Raw genomic sequence first — 26,666 nt, forward strand, 5'->3', positions numbered from 1 at the left:
TGGTATACCGGGGTTGACGTGCTGTCAGTGGATTGAAGCAGGGCATGTGAAGCGTCTGGGGTAAACCATGGAAAGCTGTGTAGGTATGTATATTTGCGTGTGTGGACGTATGTATATACATGTGTATGGGGGGGGTTGGGCCATTTCTTTCGTCTGTTTCCTTGTGCTACCTTGCAAACGCGGGAGACAGCGACAAAGTATAATAAAAAAAAAATAAAAATAAAATAAGAAAAAATTCAAAACCAAAGAAAAAATTCTTTTGTCCTAATCCTCTCTCCAAACTGATCATCCCCAAACTAAGTATTTCTCAAGTACCCAAAAAGTAAAATATAAAACTACTTTTCATATAAATAATACTGAAATAACCAAGAGATATGATAAAAGGAGATAATAAAAACTTATGGCAGGAGTGACTAATAAAATAATTATCTTGCCATTTACAGTGAACATTTGCTTCTACCACAAATCTTATTTCTCCCTAGATAAGTTGATGAATATATCACTTGTTTCTTGGGTGATTTATTATTAAGATATTTAATCAATTCATAATAAAAACATAGTTATTCAGTTACCATTTCTGTATTCAGGACACATATCATTGCTTGGGAGACCGATTCAATAATCAATTTTTCTTTAACAGACTATAAATCCTTTTCTCTTTTATATAAAACACTGTTCTACAAGCTCATTGAAACACATTTTAGGCAATCAGGATGGTATACAGTTACTCTGGTATATTTCACATAATTTTGAGTGATGATGGTTACCCTTCTTTCGCCACATCATATAATACCTAATCACTTCACATCCACCACAAGGTGGGGGCTATATCACTTTTACTTGGTTGTTTTATCATCATTATTAGAAATGGTAGTAGGTATTAGAAGTAGTAGTGGTAGTAGCTGATGCTGTCTCAATCCTTAAAAAGAAAGTTTTTCATTTCACTATTTCAGTTTTACGATGCATTCCAATTAGTCTGAATGATCTGGTGAGAGCATTTGGGTGAAATAATTTGTTTCTTTGGCTACAAATCTTTTCCTTTTCTGACATCATACACTGCTTCACAAGTCATATGAATACATCCTTAAAAAATTAAACAGTATACACTGGTACAATTCAGCTAATTTTAAAAGCTAATGTTCACTCTTCTTTCATAAGAATTTTTTTTTTTAAAGTAATTCACTATTTCAGTATTCAAAATATGTATACATCAACGGTCAGAAGACCAAACTGGTGTGAGCAGTTGGGCAAAATAAAGTTTTGCTTTAACTGCCTATGAAACTTTTCATATTTTATATCAAACATTGTTCTGCCAGCCCATTTCAACACAGATTTGGTAATTTTGATGGAATAAAGTGAGCTCCTCTGGTATATTCTATATATTTCTGGGTTTTTCATCCCTGGGAATATGAAAGAAAGAATACTACACAGGTATCCCCTGCATGTTGTAAAAGAAAACTAAGAGGGCCAGGAGTGGGTAGCTGGAAATCCTCTCTTCCTGTATTACTTTCCAAAAGGAGGAACAGAGTATGGAGCCAAGAGAGGAATTTTCCCTCTAAGGCTCTGTCCTCTGATCTTCATATTACCTTGCTCATATGGGAAATGGCAAGCATGTATGAAAAAAACAATCTGGGTTTTATCTACTATGAGTGGTAGAGACTTACCAACCTTTCTCTTTCATAATTCAGATTACTCTCATTGTATTTATTACATCCTAATATATTATTAGTTTTCTTGATTGCCATTTCCTGTGTCAGTGATGTAGTGCCAGGAAACAGACATGGAATGGCCCATCCACTCATACACACACACACACACACACACACACATATATATATATATTTTTTTTTTTTTTTTTTTTTTTTTTTCAAACTATTCGCCATTTCCCGCATTAGCGAGGTAGCGTTAAGAACAGAGGACTGGGCCTTGGAGGGAATATCCTCACCTGGCCCCCTTCTCTGTTCCTTGTTTTGGAAAATTAAAAAAAAAAAACGAGAGGGGAAGATTTCCAGCCCCCCGCTCCCTCCCCTTTTAGTCGCCTTCTACGACACGCAGGGAATACGTGGGAAGTATTCTTTCTCCCCTATCCCCAGGGATATATTATATCATTTTTTTTATTTTGCTTTGTCGCTGTCTCTCGCGTTTGCGAGGTAGCGCAAGGAAACAGACGAAAGAAATGGCCCAACCCATCCCCATACACAATGTACACACACACCTGCCCACACATGCAAATATACATACCTATACATCTCAACACGCAAATATACATACCTATACATCTCAATGTACACATATATATACACACACAGACACATACATATATACCCATGCACACAATTCACACTGTCTGCCTCTATTCATTCCCATTGCCACTTCGCCACACATGGAATACCATCCCCCTCCCCCCTCATGTGTGCGAGGTAGCACTAGGAAAAGACAACAAAGGCCCCATTCGTTCACACTCAGTCTCCAGCTGTCACGCAATAATGCCCGAAACCACAGCTCCCTTTCCACATCCAGGCCCCACACAACTTTCCATGGTTTACCCCAGACACTTCACATGCCTTGATTCAATCCACTGACAGCACGTCAACCCCGGTATACCACGTCGATCCAATTCACTCTATTCCTTGCCCACCTTTCACCCTCCTGCATGTTCAGGCCCCGATCACATAAAATCTTTTTCACTCCATCTTTCCACCTCCAATTTGGTCTCCCACTTCTCCTCGTTCCCTCCACCTCCGACACATATATCCTCTTGGTCAATCTTTCCTCACTCATTCTCTCCATGTGATCAAACCATTTCAAAACACCCTCTTCTGCTCTCTCAACCACGCTCTTTTTATTTCCACACATCTCTCTTACCCTTACATTACTTACTCGATCAAACCACCTCACACCACACATTGTCCTCAAACATCTCATTTCCAGCACATCCACCCTCCTGCGCACAACTCTATCCATAGCCCACGCCTCGCAACCATACAACATTGTTGGAACCACTATTCCTTCAAACATACCCATTTTTGCTTTTCAAGATAATGTTCTCGACTTCCACACATTCTTCAAGGCTCCCAGGATTTTCGCCCCCTCCCCCACCCTATGATTCACTTCCGCTTCCATGGTTCCATCCGCTGCCAGATCCACTCCCAGATATCTAAAACACTTTACTTCCTCCAGTTTTTCTCCATTCAAACTTACCTCCCAATTGACGTGACCCTCAACCCTACTGTACCTAATGACCTTGCTCTTATTCACATTTACTCTTAACTTTCTTCTTTCACACACTTTACCAAACTCAGTCACCAGCTTCTGCAGTTTCTCACATGAATCAGCCACCAGCGCTGTTTCATCAGCGAACAACAACTGACTCACTTCCCAAGCTCTCTCATCCACAACAGACTTCATACTTGCCCCTCTTTCCAAAACTCTTACATTCACCTCCCTAACAACCCCATCCATAAACAAATTAAACAACCATGGAGACATCACACACCCCTGCCGCAAACCTACATTCACTGAGAACCAATCACTTTCCTCTCTTCCTACACGTACACATGCCTTACATCCTCGATAAAACTTTTCACTGCTTCTAACAACTTGCCTCCCACACCATATATTCTTAATACCTTCCACAGAGCATCTCTATCAACTCTATCATATGCCTTCTCCAGATCCATAAATGCTACATACAAATCCATTTGCTTTTCTAAGTATTTCTCACGTACATTCTTCAAAGCAAACACCTGATCCACACATCCTCTACCACTTCTGAAACCACACAGCTCTTCCCCAATCTGATGCTCTGTACATGCCTTCACCCTCTCAATCAATACCCTCCCATATAATTTACCAGGAATACTTAACAAACTTATACCTCTGTAATTTGAGCACTCACTCTTATCCCCTTTGCCTTTGTACAATGGCACTATGCACACATTCCGCCAATCCGCAGGCACCTCACCATGAGTCATACATACATTAAATAACCTTACCAACCAGTCAACAATACAGTCACCCCCTTTTTTAATAAATTCCACTGCAATACCATCCAAACCTGCTGCCTTGCCGGCTTTCATCTTCCGCAAAGCTTTTACTACCTCTTCTCTGTTTACCAAATCATTTTCCCTAACCCTCTCACTTTGCACACCACCTTGACCAAAACACCCTATATCTGCCACTCTATCATCAAACACATTCAACAAACCTTCAAAATACTCACTCCATCTCTTTCTCACATCACCACTACTTGTTATCACCTCCCCATTTGCGCCCTTCACTGAAGTTCCCATTTGCTCCCTTGTCTTACGCACTTTATTTACCTCCTTCCAGAACATCTTTTTATTTTCCCTAAAATTTAATGATACTCTCTCACCTCAACTCTCATTTGCCCTCTTTTTCACCTCTTGCACCTTTCTCTTGACCTCCTGTCTCTTTCTTTTATACATCTCCCACTCAATTGCATTTTTTCCCCGCAAAAATCATCCAAATGCCTCTTTCTTCTCTTTCACTAATAATCTTACTTCTTCATCCCACCACTCACTACCCATTCTAATCAACCCACCTCCCATGCTTCTCATGCCAAAAGCATCTTTTGCGCAATCCATCACTGATTCCCTAAATACATCCCATTCCTCCCCCACTCCCCTTACTTCCATTGTGCTCACCTTTTTCCATTCTGTACTCAGTCTCTCCTGGTACTTCCTCACACAAGTCTCCTTCCCAAGCTCACTTACTCTCACCACCCTCTTCACCCCAACATTCACTCTTCTTTTCTGAAAACCCATACAAATCTTCACCTTAGTCTCCACAAGATAATGATCAGACATCCCTCCAGTTGCACCTTTCAGCACATTATCATCCAAAAGTCTCTCTTTTGCGCGCCTGTCAATTAACACGTAATCCAATAACGCTCTCTGGCCATCTCTCCTACTTACATACGTATACTTATGTATATCTCGCTTTTTAAACCAGGTATTCCCAATCACCAGTCCTTTTTCAGCACAAAAATCTACAAGCTCTTCACCATTTCCATTTACAACACTGAACACCCCATGTATACCAATTATTCCCTCAACTGCCACATTACTCACCTTTGCATTCAAATCACCCATCACTATAACCTGGTCTCGTGCATCAAATCCACTAACACACTCATTCAGCTGCTCCTAAAACACTTGACTCTCATGATCTTTCTTCTCATGCCCAGGTGCATATGCACCAATAATCACCCATCTCTCTCCATCAACTTTCAGTTTTACCCATATTAATCGAGAATTTACTTTCTTACATTCTATCACATACTTCCACAACTCCTGTTTCAGGAGTACTGCTACTCCTTCCCTTGCTCTTGTCCTCTCACTAACCCCTGACTTTACTCCCAAGACATTCCCAAACCACTCTTCCCCTTTACCCTTGAGCTTCGTTTCACTCAGAGCCAAAACATCCAGGTTCCTTTCCTCAAACATACTACCTATCTCTCCTTTTTTCACATCTTGGTTACATCCACACACATTTAGACACCCCAGTCTGAGCCTTCGAGGAGGATGAGCACTCCCCGCGTGACTCCTTCTTCTGTTTCCCATTTTAGAAAGTTAAAAAATACAAGGAGGTGTGTATTTCTGGCCCCCTGATCCCATCCCCTCTAGTCGCTTATATATATATATATATATATATATTATCCCTGGGGATAGGGGAGAAAGAATTCTTCCCACGTATTCCCTGCGTGTCGTAGAAGGCGACTAAAAGGGAAGGGAGCGGGGGGCTGGAAATCCTCCCCTCTCGTTTTTCATTTTCTAAAAGAAAGAAGAGAGAAGGGGGCCAAGTAAGGATGTTCCCTCAAAGGCTCAGTCCTCTGTTCTTAATGCTACCTCGCTAATGCGGGAAATAGCGAATAGTATGAAAAAAAAAAAAATATATATATATATATATATATTTTTTTTTTTTTTTTTTTTTTTTTATACTTTGTCGCTGTCTCCCGCGTTTGCGAGGTAGCGCAAGGAAACAGACGAAAGAAATGGCCCCCCCCCCATACACATGTACATACACACGTCCACACACGCAAATATACATACCTACACAGCTTTCCATGGTTTACCCCAGACGCTTCACATGCCTTGCTTCAATCCACTGACAGCACGTCAACCCCTGTATACCACATCGCTCCAATTCACTCTATTCCTTGCCCTCCTTTCACCCTCCTGCATGTTCAGGCCCCGATCACACAAAATCTTTTTCACTCCATCTTTCCACCTCCAATTTGGTCTCCCTCTTCTCCTCGTTCCCTCCACCTCCGACACATATATCCTCTTGGTCAATCTCTCCTCACTCATTCTCTCCATGTGCCCAAACCATTTCAAAACACCCTCTTCTGCTCTCTCAACCACGCTCTTTTTATTTCCACACATCTCTCTTACCCTTACGTTACTTACTCGATCAAACCACCTCACACCACACATTGTCCTCAAACATCTCATTTCCAGCACATCCATCCTCCTGCGCACAACTCTATCCATAGCCCACGCCTCGCAACCATACAACATTGTTGGAACCACTATTCCTTCAAACATACCCATTTTTGCTTTCCGAGATAATGTTCTCGACTTCCACACATTCTTCAAGGCTCCCAGAATTTTCGCCCCCTCCCCCACCCTATGATCCACTTCCGCTTCCATGGTTCCATCCGCTGACAGATCCACTCCCAGATATCTAAAACACTTTACTTCCTCCAGTTTTTCTCCATTCAAACTTACCTCCCAATTGACTTGACCCTCACCCCTACTGTACCTAATAACCTTGCTCTTATTCACATTTACTCTTAACTTTCTTCTTTCACACACTTTACCAAACTCAGTCACCAGCTTCTGCAGTTTCTCACATGAATCAGCCACCAGCGCTGTATCATCAGCGAACAACAACTGACTCACTTCCCAAGCTCTCTCATCCACAACAGACTTCATACTTGCCCCTCTTTCCAAGACTCTTGCATTCACCTCCCTAACAACCCCATCCATAAACAAATTAAACAACCATGGAGACATCACACACCCCTGCCGCAAACCTACATTCACTGAGAACCAATCACTTTCCTCTCTTCCTACACGTACACATGCCTTACATCCTCGATAAAAACTTTTCACTGCTTCTAACAACTTGCCTCCCACACCATATATTCTTAATACCTTCCACAGAGCATCTCTATCAACTCTATCATATGCCTTCTCCAGATCCATAAATGCTACATACAAATCCATTTGCTTTTCTAAGTATTTCTCACATACATTCTTCAAAGCAAACACCTGATCCACACATCCTCTACCACTTCTGAAACCACACTGCTCTTCCCCAATCTGATGCTCTGTACATGCCTTCACCCTCTCAATCAATACCCTCCCATATAATTTACCAGGAATACTCAACAAACTTATACCTCTGTAATTTGAGCACTCACTCTTATCCCCTTTGCCTTTGTACAATGGCACTATGCACACATTCCGCCAATCCTCAGGCACCTCACCATGAGTCATACATACATTAAATAACCTTACCAACCAGTCAACAATACAGTCACCCCCTTTTTTAATAAATTCCACTGCAATACCATCCAAACCTGCTGCCTTGCCGGCTTTCATCTTCCGCAAAGCTTTTACTACCTCTTCTCTGTTTACCAAATCATTTTCCCTAACCCTCTCACTTTGCACACCACCTCGACCAAAACACCCTATATCTGCCACTCTATCATCAAACACATTCAACAAACCTTCAAAATACTCACTCCATCTCCTTTCTCACATCACCACTACTTGTTATCACCTCCCCATTTGCGCCCTTCACTGAAGTTCCCATTTGCTCCCTTGTCTTACGCACCTTATTTACCTCCTTCCAGAACATCTTTTTATTCTCCCTAAAATTTACTGATACTCTCTCACCTCAACTCTCATTTGCCCTCTTTTTCACCTCTTGCACCTTTCTCTTGACCTCCTGTCTCTTTCTTTTATACATCTCCCACTCAATTGCATTTTTTCCCCGCAAAAATCATCCAAATGCCTCTCTCTTCTCTTTCACTAATAATCTTACTTCTTCATCCCACCACTCACTACCCATTCTAATCAACCCACCTCCCACTGCTTCTCATGCCACAAGCATCTTTTGCGCAATCCATCACTGATTCCCTAAATACATCCCATTCCTCCCCCACTCCCCTTACTTCCATTGTGCTCACCTTTTTCCATTCTGTACTCAGTCTCTCCTGGTACTTCCTCACACAAGTCTCCTTCCCAAGCTCACTTACTCTCACCACCCTCTTCACCCCAACATTCACTCTTCTTTTCTGAAAACCCATACAAATCTTCACCTTAGTCTCCACAAGATAATGATCAGACATCCCTCCAGTTGCACCTCTCAGCACATTATCATCCAAAAGTCTCTCTTTCGCGCGCCTGTCAATTAACACGTAATCCAATAACGCTCTCTGGCCATCTCTCCTACTTACATAAGTATACTTATGTATATCTCGCTTTTTAAACCAGGTATTCCCAATCACCAGTCCTTTTTCAGCACAAAAATCTACAAGCTCTTCACCATTTCCATTTACAACACTGAACACCCCATGTATACCAATTATTCCCTCAACTGCCACATTACTCACCTTTGCATTCAAATCACCCATCACTATAACCTGGTCTCGTGCATCAAAACCACTAACACACTCATTCAGCTGCTCCTAAAACACTTGACTCTCATGATCTTTCTTCTCATGCCCAGGTGCATATGCACCAATAATCACCCATCTCTCTCCATCAACTTTCAGTTTTACCCATATTAATCGAGAATTTACTTTCTTACATTCTATCACATACTTCCACAACTCCTGTTTCAGGAGTACTGCTACTCCTTCCCTTGCTCTTGTCCTCTCACTAACCCCTGACTTTACTCCCAAGACATTCCCAAACCACTCTTCCCCTTTACCCTTGAGCTTCGTTTCACTCAGAGCCAAAACATCCAGGTTCCTTTCCTCAAACATACTACCTATCTCTCCTTTTTTCACATCTTGGTTACATCCACACACATTTAGACACCCCAGTCTGAGCCTTCGAGGAGGATGAGCACTCCCCGCGTGACTCCTTCTTCTGTTTCCCATTTTAGAAAGTTAAAAAATACAAGGAGGTGTGTATTTCTGGCCCCCTGATCCCATCCCCTCTAGTCGCTTATATATATATATATATATATATATATATATATATATATATATATATATTATCCCTGGGGATAGGGGAGAAAGAATTCTTCCCACGTATTCCCTGCGTGTCGTAGAAGGCGACTAAAAGGGAAGGGAGCGGGGGGCTGGAAATCCTCCCCTCTCGTTTTTCATTTTCTAAAAGAAGGAAGAGAGAAGGGGGCCAAGTAAGGATGTTCCCTCAAAGGCTCAGTCCTCTGTTCTTAATGCTACCTCGCTAATGCGGGAAATAGCGAATAGTATGAAAAAAAAAAATATATATATATATATATATATATATATATATATATATATATATATATATATATATATATATCTTTTTTTTTTGCTTTGTCGCTGTCTCCCGCGTTTGCGAGGTAGCGCAAGGAAACAGACGAAAGAAATGGCCCAACCCACCCCCATACACATGTATATACATACGTCCACACACACAAATATACATACCTACACAGCTTTCCATGGTTTACCCTAGACGCTTCACATGCCCTGATTCAATCCACTGACAGCACGTCAACCCCGGTATACCACATCGATCCAATTCACTCTATTCCTTGCCCTCCTTTCACCCTCCTGCATGTTCAGGCCCCGATCACACAAAATCTTTTTCACTCCATCTTTCCACCTCCAATTTGGTCTCCCACTTCTCGTTCCCTCCACCTCCGACACATATATCCTCTTTGTCAATCTTTCCTCACTCATTCTCTCCATGTGCCCAAACCATTTCAAAACACCCTCTTCTGCTCTCTCAACCACGCTCTTTTTATTTCCACACATCTCTCTTACCCTTACGTTACTTACTCGATCAAACCACCTCACACCAAACATTGTCCTCAAACATCTCATTTCCAGCACATCCATCCTCCTGCGCACAACTCTATCCATAGCCCACGCCTCGCAACCATACAACATTGTTGGAACCACTATTCCTTCAAACATACCCATTTTTGCTTTCCGAGATAATGTTCTCGACTTCCACACATTCTTCAAGGCTCCCAGGATTTTCGCCCCCTCCCCCACCCTATGATCCACTTCCGTTTCCATGGTTCCATCCGCTGCCAGATCCACTCCCAGATATCTAAAACACTTTACTTCCTCCAGTTTTTCTCCATTCAAACTTACCTCCCAACTGACTTGACCCTCAACCCTACTGTACCTAATAAACCTTGCTCTTATTCACATTTACTCTTAACTTTCTTCTTTCACACACTTTACCAAACTCAGTCACCAGCTTCTGCAGTTTCTCACATGAATCAGCCACCAGCGCTGTATCATCAGCGAACAACAACTGACTCACCTCCCAAGCTCTCTCATCCACAACAGACTTCATACTTGCCCCTCTTTCCAAAACTCTTGCATTCACCTCCCTAACAACCCCATCTATAAACAAATTAAACAACCATGGAGACATCACACACCCCTGCCGCAAACCTACATTCACTGAGAACCAATCACTTTCCTCTCTTCCTACACGTACACATGCCTTACATCCTCGAAAAAAACTTTTCACTGCTTCTAACAGCTTGCCTCCCACACCATATATTCTTAATACCTTCCACAGAGCATCCCTATCAACTCTTATCATATGCCTTCTCCAGATCTATAAATGCTACAGACAAATCCATTCGCTTTTCTAAGTATTTCTCACATACATTCTTCAAAGCAAACACCTGATCCACACATCCTCTACCACTTCTGAAACCACACTGCTCTTCCCTGATCTGATGCTCTGTACATGCCTTCACCCTCTCAATCAATAACCTCCCATATAATTTACCAGGAATATTCAACAAACTTATACCTCTGTAATTTGAGCACTCACTCTTATCCCCTTTGCCTTTGTACAACGGCACTATGCAAGCATTCCGCCAATCCTCAGGCACCTCACCATGAATCATACATACATTAAATAACTTTACCAACCAGTCAATAATACAGTCACCCCCTTTTTTAATAAATTCCACTGCAATACCATCCAAACCTGCTGCCTTGCCGGCTTTCATCTTCCGCAACGCTTTTACTACCTCTTCTCTGTTTACCAAATCATTTTCCCTAACCCTCTCACTTTGCACACCACCTCGACCAAAACACCCTATATCTGCCACTCTATCATCAAACACATTCAACAAACCTTCAAAATACTCACTCCATCTCCCTCTCACATCACCACTACTTGTTATCACCTCCCCATTGGCCCCCTTCACTGAAGTTTCCATTTGCTCCCTTGTCTTACGCACTTTATTTACCTCCTTCCAAAACATCTTTTTATTCTCCCTAATATTTAATGATACTCTCTTACCCCAACTCTCATTTGCCCTCTTTTTCACCTCTTGCACTTTTCTCTTGACTTCCTGCCCCTTTCTTTTATATATCTCCCATTCATTTGCATTTTTTCCCTGCAAAAATCGTCCAAATGCCTCTCTCTTCTCTTTCACTAATAATCTTACTTTTTCATCCCACCACTCACTACCCTTTCTAATCAACCCACCTCCCACTCTTCTCATGCCACAAGCATCTTTTGCGCAATCCATCACTGATTCCCTAAATACATCCCATTCCTCCCCCACTCCCCTTACTTCCATTGTGCTCACCTTTTTCCATTCTGTACTCAGTCTCTCCTGGTACTTCCTCACACAGGTCTCCTTCCCAAGCTCACTTACTCTCACCACCCTCTTCACCCCAACATTCACTCCTCTTTTCTGAAAACCCATACAAATCTTCACCTTAGCCTCCACAAGGTAATGATCAGACATCCCTCCAGTTGCACCTCTCAGCACATTAACATCCAAAAGTCTCTCTTTCACACGCCTGTCAATTAACACGTAATCCAATAACGCTCTCTGGCCATCTCTCCTACTTACATAAGTATACTTATGTATATCTCGCTTTTTAAACCAGGTATTCCCAATCATCAGTCCTTTTTCAGCACATAAATCTACAAGCTCTTCACCATTTCCATTTACAACACTGAACACCCCATGTATACCAATTATTCCCTCAACTGCCACATTACTCACCTTTGCATTCAAATCACCCATCACTATAACCCGGTTTCGTGCATCAAAACCACTAACACACTCATTCAGCTGCTCCCAAAACACATGCCTCTCATGATCTTTCTTCTCATGCCCAGGTGCATATGCACCAATAATCACCCATCTCTCTCCATCAACTTTCAGTTTTACCCATATTAATCGAGAATTTACTTTCTTACATTCTATCACATACTCCCACAACTCCTGTTTCAGGAGTATTGCTACTCCTTCCCTTGCTCTTGTCCTCTCACTAACCCCTGACTTTACTCCCCAGACATTCCCAAACCACTCTTCCCCTTTACCCTTGAGCTTCGTTTCACTCAGAGCCAAAACATCCAGGTTCCTTTCCTCAAACATACTACCTATCTCTCCTTTGTCTATAGAAATATATTTTCCCACTTGGTGGAGGTGGCTAGCCTTCTTATAAAAGAGGTTCCTTAAGCAGGAAGGAAAGGAGAGGTAAGATACAGTGCAATTATGTAAGAAATGAAGTAAGATATTTTTCAAAAATTTCTTAAAACATCTCTATCATAAATGAATATATTCTTGGTGCTAGATGTGAATAAATGTGACCAATCTTCATGTATTCTTAGTGCTATCTCAAAAACATGGGAAACAGAGGACAACTATGAATGATAAAGGAATGTTCATTTTACATTTCTTCTTTCCATATGGTTATTCAAAACAATTATTTCTGAGAAAATACCTGTCACGGATACCAGAGTCTTGGTCGTGCATGACACAGGCATTCAAGTTTATGGCTTCTCTGTAGAAGAATGTCTCTTTCCTCACTTTATTTAACATTACACTAAAATAATAGGATACCATTTCATGCAACTTTAGCTTTTCCTTTTTTTGTTCACATTACTTTGAAAACAACTGGGAACAAAACACTTCTCATTTTGTGGTAAAGGTAAAATACTGTGCTCATCCATGCACTGTCATTCCTATATTTATTTCTATGAAAAAGAGGGCAAATGAGAGTTGGGTTGAGAGAGTATCATTAAATTTTAGGGAGAATAAAAAGATGTTTTGGAAGGAGGTAAATAAAGTGCATAAAACAAGGGAGCAAATGGGAACTTCAGTGAAGGGGGCTAATGGGGAGGTGATAACAAGTAGTTGTGATGTGAGGAGATAGAGTTAGTATTTTGAAGGTTTGTGAAATGTGTTTGATGATAGAGTGGCAGATATAGGGTGTTTTGGTCAAGGTGGTATGCAAAGTGAGAGGGTTAGGGAAAATGATTTGGTAAACAGAGAAGAGGTAGTAAAAGCTTTGCGGAAGATGAAAGCCGGCAAGGCAGCGGGTTTGGATGGTATTGCAGTGGAATTTATTAAAAAAGGGGGTGACTGTATTGTTGACTGGTTGATAAGGCTATTTAATGTATGTATGATTCACGGTGAGGTGCCTGAGGATTGGCAAAATGCTTGCATAGTGCCATTGTACAAAGGCAAAGGGGATAAGAGTGAGTGCTCAAATTACAGAGGTATAAGTTTGTTGAGTATTCATGGGAAATTATATGGGAGGGTATTGACTGAGAGGGTGAAGGCATGTACAGAGCATCAGATTGGGGAAGAGCAGTGTGGTTTCAGAAGTGGTAGAGGATGTGTGGATCAGGTGTTTGCTTTGAAGAATGTATGTGAGAAATACTTAGAAAAGCAAAGGGATCTGTATGTAGCATTTATGGATCTGGAGAAGGCATATGATAGAGTTGATAGAGATGCTCTGTGGAAGGTATTAAGAATATATGGTGTGGGAGGCAAGTTGTTAGAAGCAGTGAAAAGTTTTTATCAAGGATGTTGTAAGGCATGTGTATGTGTAGGAAGAGAGGAAAGTGATTGGTTCTCAGTGAATGTAGGTTTGCGGCAGGGGTGTGTGATGTCTCCATGGTTGTTTACTTTGTTTATGGATGGGGTTGTTAGGGACGTGAATGCAAGAGTTTTGGAAAGAGGGGCAAGTATGCAGTCTGTTGTGGATGAGAGAGCTTGGGAAGTGAGTCAGTTGTTGTTCGCTGATGATACAGCGCTGGTGGCTGATTCATGTGAGAAACTGCAGAAGCTGGTGACTGAGTTTGGTAAGGTGTGTGAAAGAAGAAAGTTGAGAGTAAATGTGAATAAGAGCAAGGTTATTAGGCACAGTAGGGTTGAGGGTCAAGTCAACTGGGAGGTAAGTTTGAATGGAGAAAAACTGGAGGACGTGAAGTGTTTTAGATATCTGGGAGTGGATTTGGCAGCGGATGGAACCATGGAAGCGGAAGTGAATCATAGGGTGGGGGAGGGGGCGAAAATTCTGGGAGCCTTGAAAAATGTGTGGAAGTCATTATCTCAGAAAGCAAAAATGGGTATGTTTGAAGGAATAGTGGTTCCAACAATGTTGTATGGTTGCGAGGCGTGGGCTATGGATAGAGTCGTGCGCAGGAGGGTGGATGTGCTGGAAATGAGATGTTTGAGGACAATATGTGGTGTGAGGTGGTTTGATCGAGTAAGTAATGTAAGGGTAAGAGAGATGTGTGGTAATAAAAAGAGTGTGGTTGAGAGAGCAGAAGAGGGTGTTTTGAAATGGTTTGGTCACATGGAGAGAATGAGTGAGGAAAGATTGACCAAGAGGATATATGTGTCAGAGATGGAGGGAATGAGAAGTGGGAGACCAAACTGGAGGTGGAAAGATGGAGTGAAAAAGATTTTGAGTGATCGGGGCCTGAACATGCAGGAGGGTGAAAGGCGTGCAAGGAATAGAGTGAACTGGAACGATGTGGTATACCGGGGTCGACTTGCTGTCAATGGATTGAACCAGGGCATGTGAAGTGTCTGGGGTAAACCATGGAAAGTTCTGTGGGGCCTGGATGTGGAAAGGAAGCTGTGGTTTTGGTGCATTATTACATGACAGCTATACACTGAATGTGAACAAATGGGGCCTTTGTTGTCTTTTCCTAGAACTACCTCGCACACATGAGGGGGGGAGGGGGTTGTTATTCCATGTGTGGCTGGGTGGCGATGGGAATGAATAAAGGCAGACAGTATGAATTATGTACATGTGTATATATGTATATGTCTGTGTGTGTATATATATATATATATGTTTACATTGAGATGTATAGGTATATAATATTTTTTGCGTGTGTGGACGTGTATGTATATACATGTGTATGTGGGTGGGTTGTGCCATTCTTTCGTCTGTTTCTTTGCGCTACCTCGCTAACACAGGAGACAGTGACAACGCAAAATAAATAAATAAAGAATAAATAATTTTCAGATACATGGGAGTGGACATGGCAGCAAATGGAATCATGGAAGTGGAAGCGAGTCATAGGGTGGGTGAGAGGTGAAGGTTCTGGAAGCATTGAGGAATGCGTGGAAAGAGAGGTCATTATCTGATTGGGCAAAAATCGGTATGTCTAAAGGTATAGTAGTCCCAACAATGCTGTATAGATGCATGGGATATAGATGAGGGTAGATGTGCTGGAAATGAAATGTTTGAGGATAACATGTGGTGAGAGGTGGTTTGATCGAGTAAGCAATAAAAGTGTAAGGGAGAAGTGTGATAATAAGAAGATTGCGATTGAAAGAGTGGAAGAGTGTGTTCTGAAATGGTGTAGACATATGGAGAGAATGAGTGAGGAGAGGTTGACAAAGAGAATACATGTCAAAAATGGAGGAGAAGAGGTGGACCAAACCGGAGATGAAAAGATGGAGAGAAAATAACATTTTGAATTGTCAGGGACTAGACATGCAGGAGGTTCAAAAGCATGCACAGGACAGAGTGAATTGGAATGATGTGGTATACAAGGATCAATGTGCTGTCAATGGACTGAACCAAGACATGTAAAGCAGCATGGGCAAACCATGGAAAAGTCTATGATGCCTGGTTCTGGAAAGAAGTTGTGGTTTTGATGCACTATACATGAGAGACACAAAATGGATGTCAGCGAATGCAGCCCAAATAGTCTGTTCCTGGTGCTACCTTACTAACGCGGTAGATGGCAGTTAATATGATAAATATAAATATAATGTGCTTATTTATAATGTAAAAGAGAACTACAGATTAGATGTGTGCAAATAACATGACTTTATTTGTTCCTGACATTAGCTCACTAAAGCAGGAAAGGCAGTTACTGCAGGAAAATAAAGAATAAAAGAGAATCACAAACCAGACTGCAAAATTCAGTAACTAAAATAAATCAAAATACTTACACTTTTAATACAACTAACCTTAAAGTTCTCATCAACTGCTTTAACTGAACAGGGTACTTCTTTGTCTGAAAACCTTATTACAAGGTTCCATGTGGTCGGTACCTTACTGTTCACTTTCATTCGAGTTTCATTAATAAAACTGCGTGATCTTAATGTGTCCTTTAAGTGTATGGATGCTAGCAGTGCCACCAACTCCATCTGAAATGAAATCAAGAATTTCATTAAAAGCGAGAAATGCTGCAATGTGAAGTAAATGTTTATTAGAAATTTACCAAAAAACCACAGGAAATTAGAAATTCCTGCTCTATAGTAAACACAAGGTCAGGATGACAGACCCTGGCCTACAAAATTAATTCCCACATCAGAAGCATACTGTTATGCAGTTGATCAATGCCAAACAAGAATAGAATTGGTAATAGACATACAAATATTACCATTAAAGAACTCCCTTACCACAGATCCCAACAGCATATCAAAATTTCACATAAAACAGTTAGAGCCCATCTGCAATCCAAACATTTCCAGGTATCTTCAACCATTGCTGGTTACACAACAAAATTCTTACATTTGGAAACTTGCCAACATAATGCCAGTCCTAAAACACTCCTCACCACCTAACTCCCCCTCCTACAACACTACAGCAGCTCTATCTTTAGAATCCAAATTCAGTGAAACACTGATCCACAGCAGAAACAAAGCATCTCATTTTCACTACTACAGCACAATTTCAGACCCAAGCATTCCACCACCATGCAAAACACTGACCTCTTACAACATATCCAGGATAACCTCAACCAACCACAGCCTCTTTCTCCACAGTATCAGCAGCAGCAGACATCTACAAAGCATTTGAAACTATTCCCAACATGAATAAAAGTGGTTGCCCAATTTCATAGCTAGACTCCATAGCAGAGTCAATAATAATGGCCTCACCACAAACAATTAAACTTTACAATGGAGATCCCCAAGGAATAGTTCTTTCTCTGACCCTCTTCAATATCTTACATGACCTAACACTGCCTCCAGCAAACCGCAATATGAAGGTCCATTCATATGCAGACCACCTGTTACACAACTGGAAAAACAGCTCATCCAGAACAGAATGTCTGCATCTCCCAATTTTAACCTTGGACACACGAATCCAGCTCACACCCTCTAGTCACTTTGACTGGATAATCACCACCACTGAACAAAACACCAATTTTGCAGGGCATCATTTATGACATTTACATGAAATTCACTTCACACCAATAACATTAACACAAATGCAACACACACATTAAATGCTATCAGAACACTAACTGTCACCAGATCTGGACAAGAAAAAGAATTTTCTTAAAATCCACTGCAAACAATTCATCCATTTGACTTTAAACTATATCTCACCTGCCTCATCTGTCCTCCCAAAAACATTTACAACAAAGTTGCAAACCACACAAAATAGTACACTCAAAACAATCTCTACAGCCTAGCTACCTCAAACACTCAACACCTACACAAAGAAACAAAGATTCTCCCAATACATTCCCACTTCAAAATGCTTAGTACTCAGTTCTATGCAACAGCACTAAATCCCTCCCATCAACACCACACCATACCTAACTGTGAACACCCAAGTAAAAATAAAAAGCTTACCTCTGCCTTTCACTCAAGTAAACTGTACTCACAGATCTCAGTACCCCCAATAAATATAAGATTGACAAGACAAATACACACTTAAATAACTCAACAATCACTAAACAACTACCCTCCCATCTCAGTCTTAAACTCCATCCCGCAATATATACACCCATCAGAAGCCGTACTCCCCAGACAAGCATGAGTCACTTTTTCATATCTATGCTCTGGACAGTAAAACACTACAAACACCCTTTCAGCATATCCCTAAACCCTACCATAAAAAAGACACCAAGCACTTACTACTTAAGTGCCCTGAACTCCCAGCACATTATATCACTGCACTTTATGACCTATAGTCATGAACAAAAGATGTGGCCACCTTCATGAGTGCTGCAGGAGCCTCAGAAAGATAGAAGAGACTCCTGAGATAGGAAGTAAGTCAATAAGTATGTGCATTGGCAAGCACTAAGCTCCAAATCTTCATCACACATAATTTCTTATTCCCATAACATGCCAAGTCCCACATTACTGACATCAACCAAGCCAGCAAGAGGCACATACCAAAAGGGCATAAAATGCAACAAAAAAGACATGCCCAGACAAAACCACTCACCACCAACAGAGATAGAAAACAACTCTAGACTGTAAATAACAACAGCACTAACCTATACAACAAACTGTTACTCCTTCCTTAACACAATGGATTATAAAGCTAAAAGCAACCAAAGCTGGTGAATGATAAAAGGAATCACCATGTCCTACATCACCCCAGCTCCCACACATGAAGCACAGTCATCCTAACCAAAAATATTCCTAATATCGAAAAACAAACAATCTCATGAAACACTACAAAAAATTAGCTACAAATCTATCAAACCCCAATAAAGCACATCAACTACTCAACTTTTAATACAATTTAAACCTTCTAGAACTCCCTAGCAACAAACACTGACAGTATATCATACTTCAAAAAAAATTCCAACCAATTGCAATTCAATCATTTATGCAATATCCTTAACCATTCCTGGTTACACAATAAAATCCTAAACTTCAGAACACTTGTAACACAATACTCAACCTTATATGCTCCAAACCACCCAAGTCCCCCTTTTGCTACCTTATGTTGCTGCAGTCGTCACTATTCAAACACCCTAAAAAATATCCACAAGAGAATCAATCAAAATATCCCACTCATCCACACTGCATGGCTTTATACCAAATCACTCCTTTACCACAATGCAAATACACTCCCTGTTTAGATTTAACTATGTACAAACCCCTTTCTGCACAGCATTAGTGGCAAGAGATATCAATAAAGCAATCAACATCATCCCAAGACATATCCTCACACAAAAGATGCCAGACTTTACCCTCCATAATAATTACAAAAGAATGTTAGCCACTTTCTCAGCTGCCTGACAAGCAAGAGTTAAAAATAAAGGCTCCACTCTTAAAACTCTTACTCTCTAAAGGAGCTCCCCTAGGAGCAGTTCTCCAGTTTCAGTGCCTTTCAAGACCTTCTCCATCCAATACTGATGGTTCTAGGGCAATAGTGTCTTTCATAGTGAAAAACTTAATTCATTCAGCTCCTTGCCTATTTCTTTATCATCCACAGTAGTTCTACCTTCTAAATCCTTTAGTCTAGTCAGTAGCTCTTCAACTGATATCTGTTCCTGACGAGTTTATGAAATAGTTTTTAATCATCCCTTGCTTTATCTACAATTTTACTTTAGAATTCCTCCTTTCTACTCTATCTTGCAGACCTAGTCTCCTGTTCTCTTACACCTTTCAAATGCAGACTGGCTACAGAATCACAGAATCTCTACCCTTAATTTTTACAAATTAATGGTATCCATGTCCTAACTGATTCTTTGTACAGTATCTGCTTAAAAAAACCTTGTCCCCCCCTTTTTTTTTTTTGTTTTTTAAGGCAATGTCACACTTACATTTCAGTAATTTGTCATATTTTCTAAGGCCATGATTACCATATGCAGATATCTGGGCAAGGAATTGGCAAGGTCTCTGAAGTATTCTAGGTCCATGTTTTGGGTCCATAGAGTCTTGACCTTCTGAATGAGGAGAGGCAGTGATGAGGTGTTACAGGAAGCAAGCTTGACTTTCACCTGGTTCCAGCAGTTCTCAATTTTGTTAAGGTATGGGTAGTTCTCAATCCACTCCAGCAGTTAAATATTTTTCTCTGATACCCAATTCAACCCCTTTCTAGCCTAATGGCATGGGGCAATATCCTGAATAGTGATTGCACCAATGAACCTCATAAAAGGGAGCCAGATAGTCCCTTAGCACCTTCCTGTACTGCTCTCCATCATTGTACTGTCGTTAGATAAGAAGTACGACCCTCCCCTACCTACTGCACCACTAATGCAACCCCAGATCATCACACTGTCTGGGTGCTTCAATCTCTTCACTATGAAACGAGTCATACAGGCTGGCACCCTGTCCCCTCATCCTTTCCTGCCTCGATTGTACACACCTGTAGGAACCTACATTGGAACACATCTTGCTCTACTACTCACTCCAGTCTTTGTATTTCTTTAAAATGCAAGTAGTTTGTCTTTCATAAGCAGGGGTTTGGCAGTTGGCTTGCTGGAGGAAATGTGAAGGTCCTTTTGCAGGTGATGATGAATAGTTCTTTGAGAGATGTTTCCTAAGAGTTAATTGGTTGAAATGCAGGGTTGCCTCAGTACTTCTTGTCTTGGAAGGTTATCCTCCCTCATCAAATAATCACATTCAGGCATTACATGATCACTTTTTCCAACGAGTGTCTCATCTGATATTTTCAAATTTCATTACTTCATGTGACCCTTGTATGCTAAGTGGCATGTTGATAAAGGATGTTTTCCAGTATGTATTCTAGGAACCTGTGTCTGACTAATTACAGGCTAATCCAAGTTTTGCTTGTCTATTTATTTGTAACTGAAATTTCCAATTATCAGAATGTTACCATCTCTTGGGAGCTTCAATCATCAACCTGAATGTTCCTCACTGTTTATGTTACATACTTCAGAATCACTGCAATTTCTTTTCAGCTTCATTAGGTATCTCTTTCCTTCATAATTCTTTCCATTGCATACAGTCTGAATGGGCCACCCATTACTGTTTCTCAGAATCTAACATTAAGATGTTAAGATAGACATATCTCCTATCCCTTTATGAAGTGATAAGGCCAGACTTTACCTCTTTAATTGGTTTGGTCTCCATTACACAAACTATATCAAGATCACTTTCCCTGACATTTTCCCTGTATTCTAGCTTTTTATCATTTACTACCAGTCCATCCACGTTCATCAACATGATTTTTAAAGTGAGGCTTATATCATTTGACAATCTTGACCCGTCTGAGCTAGTACTGTAAGAGATTTGTTCCACCATTTGGCTTCATGTGATTCCTCCCATTTCTTTTTCTCTGAATTCTCTAGCTATGTCTTAATCATCTCTTAGTTTATCATCTACTGAATTGAGATTTTGTTAAGTTTCTTTGCCAGCTTTTGCATTTCCTAACTACATAACTCCATATCAGAAGAAATTCTCAGTGGTCATCCATATGTGCATCATCATTATATAACCTCAGGACCCCTTTCACTAAATGGCTCTGCAGCTTCAAGGTCACTCTACTTCTAGCAACAGGTAATTGAATGTCTTCCTTGAAGTGAGAAGATCCTCAACAGGAAAGTACTCCCCTTCATCAAAAGATGATGCTATCATGCTACTGCCTTGCTCAAGGTGGCTTTTCACTTGCAACTCAGCCAAAAACAGCTGGAGTCCAGTTGCCTTCCTTTATGCAGTACCTGCATCTATCAGTTCTGCCTATCCTAGCTATTATTTGTCAATCTCATCAAATCAGGCAACTTTTTGACACACACTTTTCTTAGCTATCCTTCTTTCTTTGTTAGGAAGCTGTTCTCCTTCCAGCTCAAGAATTATCTCCAACTAACATTAGCTACCCTCACTCTGAACAGTCTCTCTCGGTTAATGAAAGGGCTACATGTCAGCTATCTCCTGAATTCACAATACTTTTTCTCCTTAGCTTTTATCTTACCAAGAATCTGCATTTTCATCTATACTGATTAATTTTGAACAATCTTTGCCCTCTTAAGCATTCTGTAAGCTGGTCAACAAACACTTTCCTTACTGTCCTGTTTCCAGTTGATTAAACTCCCTCTATGGTACAATTTGATGTTACTCCATATATCTGATTCAGAGTCCCCAGACCTCTGTTTAACTTCATTCTCTACTCTACAGCTGTTTCCCTCTACCATAGATCTATCCCTTAGTTCCTGTTCCTTGTTCTTAATATTCATTACTCCCCAATTAATGGACAGAATATTCTCCTGAACTAGCATCTGCCTTCTCTGAAAAGCATTGTCATAAAAATGAAGTCAGAGAAAGTCACCTGAGCTCAATATGGTATATACAAAAAAGCTGTCACCTACCTGTTCCCTTGATGACAGTTGTTTTCCTTTAAAACCATCTGGATAAACTTCTGGTAAATAATTTGTAGAAATGTTACCAGAGAGAAAACAGTCCTCAGTTAGTATGTCTCGTAAAAGGGGGATATTGTGAGTTACACCTGTTGAAAAAATTTCTCATTACTTTCGACCATTTAACTTGGCCGACCCTAGCATCGATGGACCTGCTGGGATCATTAAGACACAGAAATATGATCTGGTAATGTGAATTAAATTGTAAGTTAGGCTACATACCTGAGTGGAGATCATATTTGTTAGAGAAAAATTCTTATAGACTTTAAAAACACTTTTACTTCCACATCTAGCAGGCCTTTCTGCATTCAAAACCAAGTAGCAATTCGAATAAACCACAAAAGTATTTTTCTCAAGCTTTGAGATAATATGCAAGATGTCATAAAATCTAAACAAAGAAGCATCTGTATTCTCCGAGTAAGGATGATCTGTACATGTCCATTACTAATTATATTACTATGACAATCTCTGCCTGCATCACTTTAACTTCAAAATCAAATCAATGGTGCAATGCCCTTTCAAATGGCAATAGACCACTCCAGCCGTGAGCTACGTCCTCTCAAAAAATGAATATAAAAAGGAGACAGATTTGGCACCTCAATGACCCCATCCTATCTTTACTATCTAAACACTAATTCTATATATGCATCCAAACACTAATTCTATTTCATCTTATTAACCAAACCCAGACCATACTATACCCTTACTATTCATGTTCACTCCACTGTAACCTTCATAATCATTCACTACCACAGGTAAATTCTTACTACCCAAGCACTGACTCCATTCGTTTTTATGTCCTACAGGCACTGTCCTATAGTCAGTATATAAATGTCTAATTAATGCTGTTTAATATCTTATCTCCTAACTATCCTAAATTATAAACTGCATTTTGTGACATTTAAGATGCACCTGTATGAGACACACCCCTTTTTTTGGAGCATTATTTTGAAAAACTATTTAAGTATATTTCATCATACATGTGTTACCAGTGATCTTAAGAAATGGTCAACCTAAGATTTTTTGCCAAAAATCTTTCACTTACCATGTATATCATATAACAGTCGAGCTTAGTTTTTCAAAGGCCCATGAACAGTGAAGTGACTGGGAGACATGCTTACTAACTTAATCATAAGACTCAGACATGAGAATAAACCAGCAAGAGAGGGTTGTTAGTGGTGGGATGACAAAGTTGCCAGTGAAAAAGAAAAGAAGTATATGGATGGTACTCACAGGGAGGGACTGCAAATGATTGGGAGATGTATAAGGGAAAGCAGCAAGAGGTCAAGAGAAAGGTGCATGGGTTGAAAAAGAGGGCAAATGAGAGTGAGCATCAGTAAACTTCTGGAAGAATAAGATGTTTTGGAAGGAGGTTATTGGAATAAGGAAAGCGAGAACAAATGGGAACATCAGAGAAGTGGGCAAAAGGGGAAGTGGTAACAAGTAATGATAAGGTGAGGAGATGGAAAGAGTATGTTGAAACACTGTTGAATGAGTCTGATGACATGAAAGAAGATGTTGGGTGTCTAGGTCATTGAGGTATGAGAGGTGAAAGTCATGGAAAGGGGTTTGGTGAAGAGAAGAAAGAGGGTGAAAGCCTTGTTTGAGAGAAAATGTGACAGGCAACAGGAGTGGAGGATACTGCAGTTGAATTTCTTATGGAAGGGGAGTGACTGTGTTGTTGATTGGTCTATTTTTGGTGTATGTATAGCTCATGGGAAGGTGCCTGAAGACTGGCAAAATGCATGTATAATGCCACTGCATAAAAGCAAGAGGAACAAAGGTGACTGTTCAAACTACACTTGTTTGAGTGTACATGGTAAGTTGTATGAGAGAGTGGTGATTGAGAAGGTGAAAGTATGTACAAAGCATGAGACTTGGAAGGAACAATGTGGTTTCAGAAGAGGATCAGGCATTTGCCTTAAAAAATGTGTGTGGAAAATACTTGTGTGAGAAATACTTAAGGAAATAGAAGGATTGAATGTGGCATTTACAGATCTGGAGAAAGGATATGATAAGGTTGGCAGAGATGCCTTGTGGAAGGTCTTGTAAGAATATAGCATGAGAGGGAAGCTGCTATAAGCAGTGAGAAGTTTTTATCATGGGTGTGTGCAAGCAGGATGAAAGAAGAGTGAGTGGTTCCAGGTGAAGGTTGGTTTGCAGCAGGGGTGTGTGATGTCACCATGGCTGTTTAATGTGATTATGGATGGAGTGATGAAGGATCTAATGCAAGAGTCTTACAGAGAGGGGTAAGTAGGCAGTCTGTATGGGGTAAAGGGGTTTGGGAAGTGAGTCAGTTGTTTGCTGATAACACAGAAATGACGACAGATTCAAGTGAGAAACTTCATAAGTTGGTGACTGAGTTTGGAAAGGTATGCGAAAGGAGAAAGTTGAGAGTAAATGTGAATAAAAGCAAGGTCATTAGGTTTAGCAGAGTAGACAGACAGTTTAACTGAGGAAAGAGTGAGTTTTGAGAAAACTTTGGAGGAACTAAAGCATTTCAGTTACCTGAGAGTAAAAGAGGCATCAAATGGAATCATGGTTACTGAAATGAGTTGGGTGACGGGGCAAAGGTTCTGAGATCAAGAATGTCTGGAAAGAGGAATCAATACCTGAGAGGGCAAAAAGGGACATGTTAGAAGGTATAGTAATCCTCACAATATTGTATGATTGGGAGGCATAGGCTCCTAGATACCTAAATTCTCTCACTTCCCCCAGTCTCTCTCTCTCTCTCTCTCTCTCTCTCTCTCTCTCTCTCTCTCTCTCTCTCTCTCTCTCTCTCTCTCTCTCTCCCATATCCAAAGCAAAATTTAATACACTTCCTTCTTTGACTCTATATGGTTTTATGAAATCTATATTTTCACTCTGTAACCTTTCACACAACATTACTTTACTTTTACTTGCATTTACCTTCAATCGCCTATGCTTGCACATGTCATAAAACACACTTACAACCCTCTGCAACTCCTCTTCACTCTCAGTAAACAACACAGTATCATCCACAAAAAGGCTTGCCACTAGCCACACTCCATCTCTGCACCTGCCCTTCCCTAGTTTTGGTTTCACTCTCTTATTACTCCATCCATATATACATTAAAAAGCCATGGTGACATCACACAGCCCTGCCCCACACCTCCATGTATCACAAAACTTTTGCTCAGCTCTCCATCCACTCTTATGTACTTGTTCCTCTATAGAAGGCTTTCAAACCATCCAACAGTTGTCCTATACCATATATCCTTAACACATTCCATAAAGCATTCCACTTGACTCTGTCATACACTTTCTCCAGATCCATAAAAGTAGCATAGAACTTCTTAACTTTCACTAAATACTTTTCCACAGTCATCCTTACTGCAAAACTCTGATCCATACATCCTTTACCTTTTCCCAAACTTATTCAGCATTCAGTCACTTCCATCACTCTATCAATTAATATTCTTGCATACACTTTTCCTGATCTACTTAACAGAATTTTCTTTCTTTTCTTTCATACTATTCGCCATTTCCCCCATAAGCGAGGTGGCGTTAAGAACAGAGGACTGGGCCTTAGAGGGAATATCCTCACCTGGCCCCCTTCTCTGTTCCTTCTTTTGGAAAATTAAAAAAAAAACGAGAGGGGAGGATTTCCAGCCACCCGCTCCCTCCCCTTTTAGTCGCCTTCTACGACACGAAGGGAATACGTGGGAAGTATTCTTTCTCCCCTATCCCCAGAATTATTCCCCTATATTTGCTACATGCATCCTTAGCACCTTTTCCTTTGAATAAAGGAATAATAATTGCTTTTACCCAATCCCCAGTCACAACCCTCTGTTTCCATGCATCCACTCTATCACACTTTCTCCTCCATACTTAGCATTTCTGCCATAATCCCATCCACTCCAGGTGCCTCTCCTACCTTTAACCTCATTATTGCCCTTCTTACCTCCCTTTTTGCTTTAAACCCTTGCACTTGCATCCTCCATACCCATGCATGTAACAACTGCTACCTCCCCTTTTCACACATCCACCAGTTCTTCAAAATACTCTTTCCATCTCCCTTTCACTTCCTCCTTTTGATTCAACAACTCCCCCTTCTTACTTCTCACACTG

General features: G+C 40.6%; 1 protein-coding gene across 1 annotated transcript in view; it reads right to left on the minus strand.

Annotated features, from left to right (window-relative positions):
* The window catches only part of LOC139767166 (propionyl-CoA carboxylase alpha chain, mitochondrial-like), a 140,371-nt gene that overhangs the window by 29,243 nt on the left and 84,462 nt on the right, over window positions 1-26,666 (minus strand). The window contains exons 11-12 of the mRNA XM_071696198.1: window positions 22,527-22,663; window positions 16,474-16,653 (exon numbers count right to left, since the gene is read on the minus strand). Coding sequence (XP_071552299.1) covers window positions 16,474-16,653; window positions 22,527-22,663 — 317 coding nt within the window. The remainder of the gene's footprint in view (window positions 1-16,473; window positions 16,654-22,526; window positions 22,664-26,666) is intronic.

This window comes from Panulirus ornatus, chromosome 4, assembly GCF_036320965.1.
Source record: "Panulirus ornatus isolate Po-2019 chromosome 4, ASM3632096v1, whole genome shotgun sequence".
NCBI classification, from domain to species: domain Eukaryota; kingdom Metazoa; phylum Arthropoda; class Malacostraca; order Decapoda; family Palinuridae; genus Panulirus; species Panulirus ornatus.